Raw genomic sequence first — 14339 nt, 5'->3', positions numbered from 1 at the left:
AGGTTTCTGCTTCCGGTCAGCCGGAGGCCCCACGACCCAGGTCGATGACTGCCGAGAGAGCTGTTTGCGCCCTTGAGGGAGGAGGCACCCCTGAGTTGAGGTCGACAGAGCGGTGCCTCCGAGGAGCTGTAAGGATTATGGGAGTTTCTCAGGCGTCTGGGTCCTAGGGCCCCTTCGGGACAGCCCTGAGAGCACACCGCAGTGAGCTCAGCCCCGGGGCGGGGTGGGGGTGGGGCAGCAGGTGCATGGGCTGAGGTCAGGCGGCCGCTTGACTGAAGTAAGGGCCGCGCCGCGGGGCGAGCGTGGCTTCTGGGCGTTCCCAGGAGAGACGGACTTGTACATCAGCGGGCTGGGCAAGGACGCTCTGGCCCCAGCGGTGGGCGCAGGCTGCAGCCACGTGGCTGGGGGCCCACACAGAACTCAAGGGCAGGATCTGGGACACCCTCGCCCGCTTGCCTTTCTGCCTTCCGCCGTGGGAGGACCCAGCAACAAGCCGAGGAGCAGCCCCCACGCCCCCAACCCTGCTGCCACGTTGGTCTTGGATCCCAGCCCTCGTAAACGACCTGTCCTCATGCCTAGTGTTACCAAAACAGGACAGAGGCTCCCCTCTTCCTGGCTGCATCCCTACCCAGCTCACAGCCTTTCTCTTCTCCCTCCATTTCCAGCAGCAAGGAAGCGTAACCCCTAAAATGGGGGAAAAAAAGAAGGAGGGAAGGAGACACGGGGGATCTGCAGATGGAAGCTGTGGGGGTGGGGAGGGGGCGCACGCGGTGAGGCCACGGCCGGAAGCCGGTTGGGAAATCCGCAGAAGCCAGCCTGGTGTCTGTCATCAGACTTCCTGCTCAGGCCCTGGCAGAGCTGAGATGGCCTTGTCCCAAAGGCCAGGGAAGGAAGAAGGGCTGGGGCAGCTCAGCTCTGGGGTTGTGGGGTTGTGGGGTTGTGGGGTGTGGGCTGTGGCTGTGGGGGATGTCAGCAAACAGGAGGGGACTTCAACAGGAGTGTGGAAACCTGGAGTTAAAAGGCTGGATTAGGCTGGCACGTGGCACAGGGGGTAAGCTGCTGCTTGTCACGCCCACTTCCCCTATCAGAGCGCTACTTCAAGTTCTGGCTTCTCGCTGCGAATGCACCTGGAAGGCAGTGGATGAGGACCCAAGTGCTGCCACCTATGTTGGAGGCCAGGGTGCAGGTAGCCAATAGGCTTTTTTTTTTTTTTTTTTGACAGGCAGAGTGGACAGTGAGAGAGAGAGACAGAGAGAAAGGTCTTCCTTTGCCGTTGGTTCACCCTCCAATGGCCGCCGTGGCCAGCGCGCTGTGGTCGGCGCATCGCGCTGATCCGAAACCAGGAGCCAGGTGCTTCTCCTGGTCTCCCATGGGGTGCAGGGCCCAAGCACTTGGGCCATCCTCCACTGCACTCCCAGGCCATAGCAGAGAGCTGGCCTGGAAGAGGGACAACCGGGACAGAATCCAGCGCCCCGACCAGGACTAGAACTCGGTGTGCTGACGCCTCAAGGCAGAAGATTAGCCTAGTGAGCCACAGCGCCGGCCAAGCCAATAGGCTTCTGACTTCAGCCTGGGCCAGCCCTGGCTGTTGCAGTAGATGAAATATGGATTTCTCTCTCTCTCTCTGCCTTTCAAATAAATAAATAAATAAATCTTAAAAGAACAACAACAACAAACAAACAAAAAACCTGCTGGATGAGTTGTGCAGAGGGCTGGATTGGGCACCGAGAGGGTGGCCAGGTCTGAGGTAGCCTTGGCTGACCTTGCCCCCAGGGAGGAGCAGCTGGAAGGACATGTGCCCGCAGCCACTGCCCCGGCTCAGCGCTCCTGGTCCTCCAGGGAGAACGGCGCCCTGCAGGAGCCCCGGAGTGGGCCGGGAGGGCGGAGGGGAAGTGGAGAAAGGTTTCTGCTGGGAAGATTGGGGAAGCAGCCCCATGTCTCACCAGCAGGCTGGCCTATGGCCGCCGGAGGCAGTGAGGACAGCTGGAGTGGGAAGCGGCTCCCGACTGATCCTGTGTGTCTGCCTAGGACTCCTCTCGGTGGCACCCAGCAGTGGGAGACTGCTATTGTCACGGTCACCATCATGGTAATCATCAACAGTACCAGCTGCCAATCACAGAGCGCCCACACTGAGCCGTTTTTGGCTGTCTCATCCAGGGGGCTGCTACTGGCATTTGGTGAATGGAGGTTAGAGACTGCCAAACACCCTACAACTCACAGGACAGACCCCACAACTAAGAATTTGGTCCAAAAGGTCATAGTTCATGCTAGAGGTTAAGGACCCCTGTTTTCCAGACAAGAAAAATGAGGTCACGGTTACAGAGTGAGCAAGTGGCAGGGAAGATTCTGACCCTGGATCCTTCTGCCTCCAATGCCTGGGTCCCTCACCCCAGTTATCTGAGCCCTTCTTTCAATGGCAGCCCAGGGCAGTCTTGGCCTAAGCACTCTCCCTCTTGCAATTTTGCAGGGTGTAGCAGAGGTATTAACACATACGCCTCACTCCTGATTCAATAATTCCATTTCTGGGACCCTGTCCCAATGTTAAGATTCAAAATGCAGCCAAATCCTCACGCACCAGGGTTGGCACCCAAACCTTCTTTACAGAATCCCAAAATTGGGCAAAAAATAAAGAGCAGGGTTAAACAAACTCTCGGAGCTCCACAGGATGAAACAATAAACTTAGCGGTCATTAAAAATGTTGACACAGAACGGCAGTCTCACGAAAAAGGATCCTCACGTTCAATGCTAAGTGGGAAAAAAGTGAAAGGCAAAATGACACACGGGCATCCGGATTATGTTATTAAAAACTTCGCACTAAGTAAATACCAGGAAAAAGAAAAAGAGCCAAAGCACTGACCACGATTGCTCCGCCTCGTGGGCTTATGGGTGATGTTCCAGTCCAACTTTTTTGTAGTTTCTGGACTTGGATTTGCAGCCTATGCTACTTTTTCTATTAGCAGAATAATCAGCTTACTAAAGTGGTATTCGCTTCCCTGCATTTCTCCTTTAGGGTCAGGCTGCACACACTTAGCCTTCCATTCTGCTCTCTCAAAGCTCCCATTAAACAGTTCAAAACAAGACAAACCAAAAGGCAGTGGAGAAGAGGAAAGGGTTGGTGTTTGGGGCCCTATCCCAGCCCTTCACTTCCCCCAGGTGCTGGGAAGCCTGCTGGGTGGGGAGTGCTTCTCACCACTGCCTGGGCTCACCCAGTACCTGCAAATTCCCTGCTTTTATTCTCACTGTTTTCTCACATTGGATTCACTCTCCCAATGACTGAAAGAAGACCGTCAGACCTTTAGATGGTGACCTGATGCCATGCCTCCCACAGAGTCCTCCAGGATGAGCCAGCCCAAGTGAGATGCAGCCTTCCCCACCGCTCTCTGCTGGCTGTGGACCCACAACACCTGCTAATAAAGTCTAACTTGTTCCTTGTCAATTTTGTTGCATTTCATGGCTAATTGTCTACACATATCTGCTTTTCCTACAGAGCCTCAGGGGCAGAGAACGAGCCTCCCTCATTATCCTCTTCCAAGGGGCAGTGTTGCATGGTGGTGAGGAACACGCTCTTGGGACTTAGACTGCCTGGAACTGAACTGCCAAGCTGCCATGAACCCACTGTATGCAGGTGAGTTACTAACACCTCTGCAAGTGGAGATGACCCAATGCACTTGTGTGGATTACATGCATAGTACATATAAAGTACCTACCCTTCGTTTCTTCACCTGAAAAAATGGGGATAATGATAGCACTCAGACTATTAAATGAGGAGATGCATATTAATACTTGAAGCACTTGGAATAGGGTCTGGTACATTTAAGGGATTAAGGGGCATTGAATATGGTTGTTCTCTTATAACCATCATCATCATTACCATAATTTCCATCATCACCATCACCACAATCGTCACCATCGTCATTCATCACCATTGTCTCCATTATCATCACCATCACCATCACCACCACCAGCATTATCATCATTGCCATCATCACCACCACCACCATCACCATCATTGTCATCACTACCACCATCACCATCATCACCATCATCACCATCACCACCACCATCATTGTCATCATCACTATCACCATCACCACCACCACTACCACTTCATTGCCATCATTACCATCACCACCACCACCATTATCATCATTGCCATCATCACCACCACCACCACCACCATCACCATCATTGCCATCATCACCATCACCACCACCACCATCATCACCATCACCACCACCATCATTGTCATCATCACTATCACCATCACCACTACCACTTCATTGCCATCATCACCATCACCACCACCACCATTATCATCATTGCCATCACCACCACCACCACCATCACCACCACATCATTGCCATCATCACTGTCACCATCACCACCATCATTGTCATCATCACTATCACCATCATCACCATCACATCACCATCACCACCACCACCACCACCATCACCACCATCATCACCATCATTGCCATCATCACCATCACCATCACTGTAATCACTATCATTGTCATCATCACTCACCATCACCACCATCACCACCACCACCATCATTGCCATCATCACTATTACCATCACCACCATCACTGTTATCACCATCATTGTCATCAACACCAACATGGCCATCAGCTCACTCCCTTGATCAGAGGCCCCAAGGATGTCTCTGAGGAAGGCTGATCATGGGAGATAGAACTCCATGTCAGATCCTGGTCTCTATGTATCATCTGTTTTTCCCCCATTTGCCCTAAACACCGAATCCACTGTCACTCATTGCCTCGGGTTTGGGCAGCCGCATGTCGGTCCTAGGAGCCTACCTGAGATTCACTTCACTAATAGCCCCACTCCCAAGTGTCAGCCGTTTGGGACTCACTGTCATGGTGTTGCTCATATGTGTGCATGGCTGGTACAACTTATTTACTTAATACTTTTCTTTAAATTGGCTCCTTTCAAACCAATAAATTCATTTTAAAAGGAAATTCTGTGCTGGCGCCATAAGTGGAAAACCAATATTTTCTCATACTCATAAAAAATACATAGCAGATAAAATTACAAAGTGTTTTGTGTATCACCTGCCATCATCCTATGCCACCCATTGGGAAATGCTGTGCTAAGACCGACCCGGATCAGGCTTGCCTGTGCAGCCCCCAGGAAGCCGGCGCTCCTGTGTGCCAGGTGAGAATGCCCTGAGACCAAGGTCACATGGCTCACTGCCCAAACCCATGTTCAGTCAGCACCTCCACCTCCATCCCTACTCTTTATTTCATTCCTGGCCAGCTACCACTCACTGTCGCACCTTCTCAAAACTTCTGCAACCCTGGGGAGGAGGTGTCTTCACTCTCTTTCCATGGATGGTCAAACTGGGGACCAGGATGACCAAGTCACTTGTCCTGGGTCACACAGCACAGTCGAGGCAACTGAGGCCCTCACTAGCATCAAAACCAGTTGTTGAACTCCACTTTCCAAAACCCTTCCCTTGGAAGACAGATAAAGAGGAATACATGGAAAGAGGGAAGCAGGAAGAGAGGGAAAAAGGGAGGGAGGGAGGGAGGGAGGAGGAAAGGGAAGGAGGGAGGGAGGGAGGGAGGGAGGGAAGGATGGAGGGAGGGAGGGAGGGGGGAGGGAGATGTGAGAAAGAAAACATCAGATCACACGTAAAATCTAGGAATGAAGTAATAAGATTTGTTTTTGTGGAAAAGGAGAGGAGGAGGAACAGAGATGGAACAATGAAGGCTGAGCTCTGGATTTGGTGGGAAACTTGTCACTCACTCATTCACTCGTTTATCAAATATTCATTCAGTCCTACTGTGTGCTAGACCTTGTTCTGGGCTTTGGGGATACAGCGATGCTAAAATCTCAGCTCTCATGTGATTTCTTGTCTTAGTAGGGGAGACAGAAAGCAAATATGCCAGGCGCTAACAGGTGCCAAGAAGGGAATTAGGGTAGGTAGAGCTATAGAGAGTGACGAGGAACGGATAAGTGGGTGGGCAGTCAGAGAAGGGTCTCTCTGAGGCAGTGACACTGAATGAGGTGCAGGAAGAACCTTGGGAGTGTCAGGAGCAGCAGGTGCAAAGGCCCTGTGGTGGAAGCATGAGTGGTACATTCAAAACATATCAAGCAGCCCGTGGCCTCTATCACCTACAAACTCATGAAGCACGGCTGACCTGGCATGTGACATCGGAGCCACCACGCCTCCTGCTTCACCCCCATCAAGTAATCGGCTCAGCCAAGAAAGGCACACTTTTCCAAAATTATTTATAATAATTTTGCACACTGGATTAAAGATAATAAATTAATTAATTAATTAAAAAAAAAGAAGCCAGTGGTGACTTTGCCGCCTGAGAAGGTTGCAGGTACACCCTGGGGCAGGAGGCAGCAGGGCCCTCTGATAATAGCACATCTGCATGGACTCTGTCCAAGCAAGAAGGGCTGTGTATGTGTGTGCATATCTGTGCGTCCATGTGTGTGTGTGTGTGTGTGTTTGTGTGTATGTGTGGGTGCATATGTGTGTGTGTGTGTGCCGGAGACACTGAGGAGAGAGAACCCAGAAAACCTTCTTATGTACTTGTACATGGGTCTGTTTCCATTGCCTACTGGGGTGGGGACCTCAAGTTCACAGTCTAGTGTGAGAAGACAACAGGCAGAGACATTTTGCAATGAAGCCCTCGTGTTTTTCCTTTAAAGAACAAGAAGCAAAGACTATGATTAATGACTGTCAGCTGGAGATTTAATTGCGTGCTTGAGGGCAAGGCTGGGGTGACAGGCGGAAGAGCCTAGCCAAGAGCTCAGAGGACAAAACATGGAGTTGGATGGGACTAAAGTGGGAGCAGCCAGGGCCTCTGCTTCCCCATGGCCTCGGCGGGAGCCTGGGGTGCACCTGCTTCCCCCCGGCCTGCCCTGGTTCAGAAGACTCTAGGACAACAGTGAAGTTCAAGGCCAGCGCTGCAAGGCGGAGGATTAGTCTATTGAGCCGCAGCGCCGGCTGGAATGTGTCTTCATCCCTAAGCCCTAACAGGCTGGACAAAGGGCAGTGGCTCTGGCCATTCCAGCTGAGAAAGGCAGGTCTGGATTTTAATACGACGCCCCGAGGAGAGAGGGAGGGGTGATGGGAGAAGAACCAGGCTGCAGGGGCCGGTGGTGGCAGTGGCGGTCCCTTGTCTAGGCACTCGGTCACTGTTGTGAATGTCCAGGCAGTTAGAGAACAGCATCCGCCGTGCAGCCCACAGAGCGCTCTGCCGATCTCGGAGCTGGACGGGGTGATCCAGTCCTGACCATGAACTTGACCTCCCAGAGGCGGCTCTCAGGTTGCAGCAGCTGCTGGCCTCCCCTGGCGGGAGCACAGTCAAAGAAGGAGGTGTGGAAGCTGTGCCCACGGAAGCCGGGTTCCGTCCCAAGCCCTAATGCTCAGGTGTGGTGGGTCCTGGACAAGCTCTTGAACCCCCTCTAGCTTCCTTTCCCGTGTCATAATGGGGGTAACAACATATTGGATGTAATTCTTGTAAAGATTTATTCTAGTTCCCTAGTCCAAGAAGCACCAGCTGCTGCTATGATCATCATTAGCTGTGAAGAAGGGGCTCTGCTCCCTGCTAATGTGCCTGGAAACACCACAGATGATGGCCCACAGCCTGGGCCCCTGCCACCCACGCGGGCGACCCGGATGGAGTTCTAGCTCCTGGCTTCAGCTTGGTCCAGCCCCAGGTGGGGAGTGAACCAGTGCATGGCAGATATTCTCTCTCTCTGCCTTTCAAATAAATAAATCTTTTTTTTTTTTTCCAAAGGGGCTCTGTTCTTGACCTTGGTCAGCCAAGTTGCTGTTTCAAAAAGAATGGAGATGGCCGAGAAGGAATTCTCTTCATCTCCCCTTTGCTGGAAGAACTGCTTTCTACCGTTTGTCGGCAGAGTAACGTTTGAATCTGAAGAACGGCTCTGTGGACACAGGGAAAGCAAGGCGTGTTGATTCAGACCCCAGAGCAAGCCGGTCTAAATTACAGTCGGATCAGGACACAGGCAACTTCATTCCCTTCAGCTGCCGAGGGGACTGAGCAAAGCACTTCTGTGCATGCTGTCTACGGGGCTGGCCTATGACTGCACCAAACCCAGCCACAATTAGCAACACCCACTTGTGGGCCCACAGTTCATATGCAAAAGTCAGCATGGGGGGCCACAGCCTTTAACTTACAGAGCAAATCACCATTAAAAACAATTTCTACAGAGCTGCTCCTGCAGGCTGCCTGCTTAGGTGACCTACAGGTTTGTTTAGCAAATCCTGTCTTTGAAGAAAGCACCAGAATTAGCAGGGCCCCAATCCAGGTGCTAGAGACCAGGAGGGGCCTTTGAGATATCCTGGGACAAGCTTTGAGACCCCAGGGGATCATGGGTATGGGTCACCTGGTGTGGGGACCTCCTCCAGGATTAGAGCCACACAGCTGTGGCCCAACTCTGCAGCCAGATCCTACATTTCCAGGGTCATGCTCAGATCCTGGAAATTAACGGTGTTCCAAATGGGTGGCATTTCTTCTTAGGGCCATGTTCTCCAGGGGTACTGCCTGGGTTCCCCTGCATCTGAATGCCCTGTGAGGACATTTTTTAAAAGATTGACTGATTGATTTGAGATAATCACATGCACACACACACACACACACACACCCAGGGATCCTTCATCCACAAGATCACTCCCCAAATGGCTGCAGTGCTGGAGCTGGGCCGATCAGAAGCCAGGAGCATATTCTGGATCTCCCACATGGGTGTAGGGGCCAAGCACTTGGGCAATCAGCTGCTGCTTTCCCAGGGGAATTAGAAGGGAGCTGCATCAGAAGTAGAGAAGCTGGGACTTGGACCAGTGCTCATATGGGATTCTGGCACTGCAGGTAGTGGCTTTCCTTACTGTGCCACAGTGAAGGCCCCTTCATCATTATTTAGATTAAACTATTTTGATAAGCAGACACATAGAATGACAATCACTTTAAGTAGCACTCTGACCTCAGAATCAGCCCTTAAGGCATTCTGGGCTGGCTGAAAAACCCAAGAAGCATTTCATGCATAGAAAGCCAAGACACTGTGGCAAAAAGTATCCTACATGAAGGACCTCTGTGGGTGAGACCCCAGTGGAAAGAAGTGGAGGTACTTTTCTCTGAAGGCAGAAGAGAACTCCCACTTTGCTATGGCCTTGTCTAAATACTGAAGGGGTTTGTGGATGCAAAAGAAGCCTAGGCATTTCATGTCAAGAGCCTCAGGTGATCACTGATGTCATACATAAGAGTGTTAATTGTTAACAACAGGAGTCACTGTGCACTAACTCCCCAAGCAGGACCTCTGTCCTCAAAGAGTTGGATTATGAGAGATAATAGTAAAACTTATTCTCAAAGTTTTACTTTGTTTTAGTGTTTTAAGTGGAGGATATTTTTATGGCTCATAAGCTATAGTTATGTCTAAGTACTTGTAAAAGATATATCATTCTTGGGTTCCTCTTTAAAGTTAATTAAGTTTCCCCCCCAAAAAAGAAGGAAAAAAAGAAAGTACATACACTGATGAAATGTGATTACCAAGAGGAAAATCCCTGTTCCTCTGAAAACTATGCTGCATTCTTTGGAAAGATTCCATAAAGGCAAGGCACTAAGCAGCTCGTTAAATTAGATGAGACTATCACCCACATTGGGGCGGGCAGAGATCCTAACACTGTTCCAGGATTGTGCGTTCAGGTTTGCTCACACATGTTTTATGTTCTTGTTCCACTTAAAGAAACTCAGCCTGGAAATTGTACATTGCAAACAACATGCTAAATTGTACTAAAGAGTTGATATGTTAAACTATTTTGATAAGTGAATTGAGATTAATAAAGAAATAAAAAGATAAGTGACTTGTAACATGATTGGCTTCCTGCATAATCCTATATATGTTAAGCATCTAAAAATACTACCCCGAGACAGGGGGTCTTCAGCTTCAGCAGATCGCCGAAGGGGTCACAGCACCCAAAAGTGTGAGATTGCTCAGGCGATCGGTGGCAGAAAGGCCCCGTGGCTGGAGCTGTCACGGGACTTCAGGCTTTGGAAGAGAACAGAAGTGCAATGCACAAACACAGGGGCCAGGAAAGCAACCTCTGGGGACCCTCAGGCTCAGATCAGCTGCTGACGCCCTTCCCAGAGCTGCTCAGAGAAGGATGTCAACGTGGCTATGCAGGGAATTCCTTCGGGAATGGGCCCAAGTAGCTTTCTGGGTTCCGAGTCCCTGTATGGTTCAGGATTTGCTGGGATTTCAATACCAACTCCCACTGTATCATAATCTTGCTTTTCTGAGATCCACGCCCCAGTGTCATGAGGAACTGACAAAGGAGATGAACTGTCAGACAATCAACTGGATCATAAATGAATGCAATGTCGTGTTCCTCTAGGTGGTACAGTGTGGCCCTGAGTTGGGGGCGGGGATGTTGGTGTGGCAAATCTTTATGTGATTTGACCTCAAATCTGGGCCACCCCACTCTGGGGGTTCTCTCCTTCTCTCTGCCTTTCTCTTTCTTCTTGAAGGCCTTTTCCTGGTGCTGGGTTACATGAGTGACCCTATCAAATGCTTCGACTTTTAGGGAGAATTTAGCGGCAAGCATGGTGGAATGTGACGGGGGTGGGGGGCAGGGGCGGGGCTGCTACTGGGTACTGGGTTTCCTGCTGGGTCTGAAATGTTCTAGAATTGATCATGGTTATGATTGCCCAGCTTGGAACACACACTAAAAATGATGGAATTATATCCTTTGCCTAAGTGGACTGTACACAAGCCGTATCTCAATGAAGCCATGACTTAAAAACACAAAAATAGAGAGCAGTCGTGGGATGACAAGTGCTGGGGACAGAAGCCAAGTGCTGAGGGGCACAGGGTTGTTTCGAGATGGACTGTGGGTTCCCCAGATCCTTGTGCTGAAGCCCTGAGCCCCAGCATGATGAGGGTTGGGGGTGGCGTCTCTGGCAGGTGACTGGGGTTAGATGAGTCCGAGAGGGTAGGGCCCTCATGATGGGCAGTAGCCTTGAAAGAAGAGGGAGATATCTCTCTTCTCCTTTCCTCTCCTCCCTCCCTCCATCCCTCCCTCTGTCCCTCCCTCCCTCCCTCCCTCTCACATCATCATCATCATCATCACCATCATCATGGTGACAGCATAGCAAGAAGGTGGCCACCTGCCTGTCCCCAGCCGTCACCAGGACCTGAATGATGCTGCACCTTGGTCGCAGACTTCCAGGTCCCCACAACCATGAAAAGGACACGTGCACCTTCTCAGCCACTTCTCTACAGATTGTGTTATTGCTACCTGTGCTGAGTAAGCCTGGGTCCTCAGGGTGTTATAATAACTTTAAACAGAGGTCAGAGAAAGCCTCATGGAGTAGGTAATATTTTATGGAGAAACCTGAAGGTCGCCCTGGTGCAAGCCACGTGGATATCTGGAAGAAGAGCTGTTCAGGCAGCGAGAACAGAATATGCAAAGGTCCTGGGGGTGTTCTTGCTATCGCCAAGGAGCAAGATGGGGCCAGAGGGACAGAGAAGAAGATGGCGTCTGGAGGTAGGGGTTGGGACACTTGGAAGCAACACTGAAGATGGTGGCTTTTCCTACCAACCAGACTGGGACTTTGGCTCAGACCCCACCCATGCTTTCAGTGGACCCTGTCATGGAACTAAATTGTGGACAGCCACCATTCACAAAACTCTGATGATGTCAGCCAGCGTGCAGACCCGGTCCTGGTGGCAGCTCACTGGACCACGAGCTAGGGGTGCATTCCGAGTTAGGGCTGATTGTTTCCTCCATTTTCTAGACAAGGAAATGGAGACTCAGAAAAGAGTAGGGATTTGAGCTACATGTGGGGGGGGGGGTGGCACAGCCAGGAAACTTCCCAGGCCTACGGGGCTCTGCCTTCCTCACTGCCACGGGCACTGTCTGGTGTACACAGCAGGTGTTTAATAAAGGGGGCCACCTGGCTGGTTACAAAGCAGTGTCCTGAGGGGTTGGCACTGGGGCCGTGTGGGATGACAGAGAAACAGAGAGAGAGAGAGAGAGAGAGAGAGAGACAGACAGACAGACATAGGCTGTGATGTGTGCCCAAGGGCTGGAGAACCAGCGGCCACTTACTCAGCTCCGCGATGCTGCCCACACGGGTGGCCAGCAGGGACTGCTCGATGGTGCGCAACTCCGACTGGCTGAACATGGGCAGTTCTCCTGGCTTGCTGGAGCGCTGGGGGTCCCTGTGAAGGTTCAGGCTGTCTGGCAGGCACAGCACCCCTGCGGCCAGAGACAAAGAAACAGCGTCAGCTTTATGTCACCCAAGGGTGGTGTGCAAAACCCCACACGCCCCCAAAGTTCACCGCAGCTGGGACTGCAAAGCCAACATGGGGACCGGGGACCGATGCTCTGGGCTCCCTTTAGAAATGGATGTCCGGCTATTTGACGGTCCTGGACTGTGACTGGGACACACACAACAGACTTCTCCCCTGGGTCTGGCAGTGATTCTACCCGCCCAGAGATGCTCCTGGGGCAGCAGATGGTCACTGCCCTCGTTCTCCCTTCTCTGCTGGCCACAGCTTCTGGGGACTCGCTTTCCCCGTCCCTCCCTTTCCATTCCATCACCACATAGCGGGGACCTCAGAGCTTACTCGTGCAGACTACTCAGCAATGCTCCCTCTTCTGTTCATCACCCCCTGCCCCGATGCAGAGTGCACATCTTTGCTTCCTGGGGCTGATCTATTTGGCTTCCTTTTGTCCAAGGTCAATGGACACAAGGGAACCAAAAGCCCAGGCACTGCCTGCTTCCTGGCACCCGTGCCATCATCACATGAAGCATGTGCCCTTGCTAGCCTGCTGGTCTAGGGTGAGAGACACACCAAGCAGACCCAGAACCAGCCTGCAGCTTAGAGCTGCCCAGAACGTCTGTGGTGTGTGCTCTGAGAGCCTGGGTCTCTTTGTTCCTCGTCATTCTTATCGTACAGACTGACAGATACACCCGCCACGTACCACTCACAGAGCTACAATGACCAGGCTGGCATTGTGCTACGTTGAGGACAGAGGATACAGTGATGGGCAGGGTGCCCATCATCCCCGCCCGAGTGATGCTGGAGACAGCAATGCGGAGGGACCGGTACTCGCGCAACCACCGCACCACACACAAATAACAAGAGGATGGTGTGATGTCTTATCAGGGACCTCAAGAAGCAGCCGGTCATATACGGGGAGCATTTATGTGTTTCCAATGCTATTGGGCATTTGGGGGATGCAAAAGAAGCAGAAGTCACATCTCAGTCATTTACAAAGTCCCTGAAGAGATGATGTGGGGACAACAAACAGGCACTGGGTGACTGAGACCTTGTCCCCAGGGGAGGAGGGACAGAATGCCCAGGTCAGCAGTTGCACCCCTTGCCCTGCTCACATCACAAAAGCTCAGCAAACAAAGCCCCTCCTTTGAGGACGGTCACTTTGTGAGGTGGTCCTGGCTTGCACCTCCTTGGGCTGCTGCCGCCCTGCTGATGGCTCCAGCCACACTGAGCCACGCAATTTTCCCTGATCGTTTAACCTCTATACTTGACAGAGGCGGAGACAGTGGGGAGAGCGACTACAGTGATGGCTCCCAGAGGAACAAGGGGCAGTGGATGGCTGACATGAGTGACCGCGAGATTTTACCGTTCCTATAGCCAGGAATCCGGTCAGGTGAATTTCTAAGCTTGTTCTCCAACCATTTTTTCCTCCAAACCCTTTTTATAAAGATTTATTTACTTATTTGAAAAGCATAATGACAGAGAGAGGTGGGGGGAGAGAGAGAGAGCAAGAGAGAGAGAGAGAGAGAGAGGTAGCTTCCATCTGCTGGTTCACTCCCCCAAATAGCCACAACAGTCAAGTCTGGGCCAAGCCAAAGCCAGAAGCCAGGAACCCCACCTCGGTTTGTCACACGGGTGATCTGGACTGTCTTCTGCTGCCTTCCCAGGTACATTGGCAGGAAGCTGGATGGGAGGCAGAGGAGCCAAGCACACCAATTTGGCAGGCCGATGTCGCAGGAGGCAGATTAACCCACTGCAGCACAACCCCGGACTCTCAAATGCTTCTGACACTGAGCCATGTTAGGGGGCGCATTTAGCCTAGTGGTTAAGATACCCACATCCCACAGCGGAATACCAGCATCAGGTTCCCAACTCGGCTTCCAACAGCAGCCTGCTGCCCATGTGTGCCCCACCAGGCAGCAGGTGATGGCTCCAATCCTTGGGTCCCTGCCACCAGCGTGGGAGGCCTGGACTTGAGTTCCTAGCTCCTGGATTTGGCCTGGCACAGCCCCAGCTGTTGGGGAGCAAACCAGTGGATGGCAGAGTTCTGCCTTTCTG

At 51.8% G+C, this 14339-nt stretch overlaps 1 protein-coding gene across 4 annotated transcripts in view; it reads right to left on the bottom strand.

Annotated features, from left to right (window-relative positions):
* ABTB3 (ankyrin repeat and BTB domain containing 3) overlaps nucleotides 1-14339 on the bottom strand; it is a 292977-nt gene that overhangs the window by 99844 nt on the left and 178794 nt on the right. For all 4 annotated transcript variants that reach the window (XM_051846044.2, XM_051846043.2, XM_051846041.2 and 1 more), the window contains exon 2: nucleotides 12106-12255. In XM_051846044.2, the coding sequence (XP_051702004.1) occupies nucleotides 12106-12255 (150 nt within the window). The remainder of the gene's footprint in view (nucleotides 1-12105; nucleotides 12256-14339) is intronic.

This window comes from Oryctolagus cuniculus, chromosome 11 (genome assembly GCF_964237555.1).
Source record: "Oryctolagus cuniculus chromosome 11, mOryCun1.1, whole genome shotgun sequence".
NCBI classification, from domain to species: domain Eukaryota; kingdom Metazoa; phylum Chordata; class Mammalia; order Lagomorpha; family Leporidae; genus Oryctolagus; species Oryctolagus cuniculus.
The sequence above is the reverse complement of the archived record's forward strand: the minus strand, read 5'-3'. Positions and strand labels throughout refer to the sequence as shown.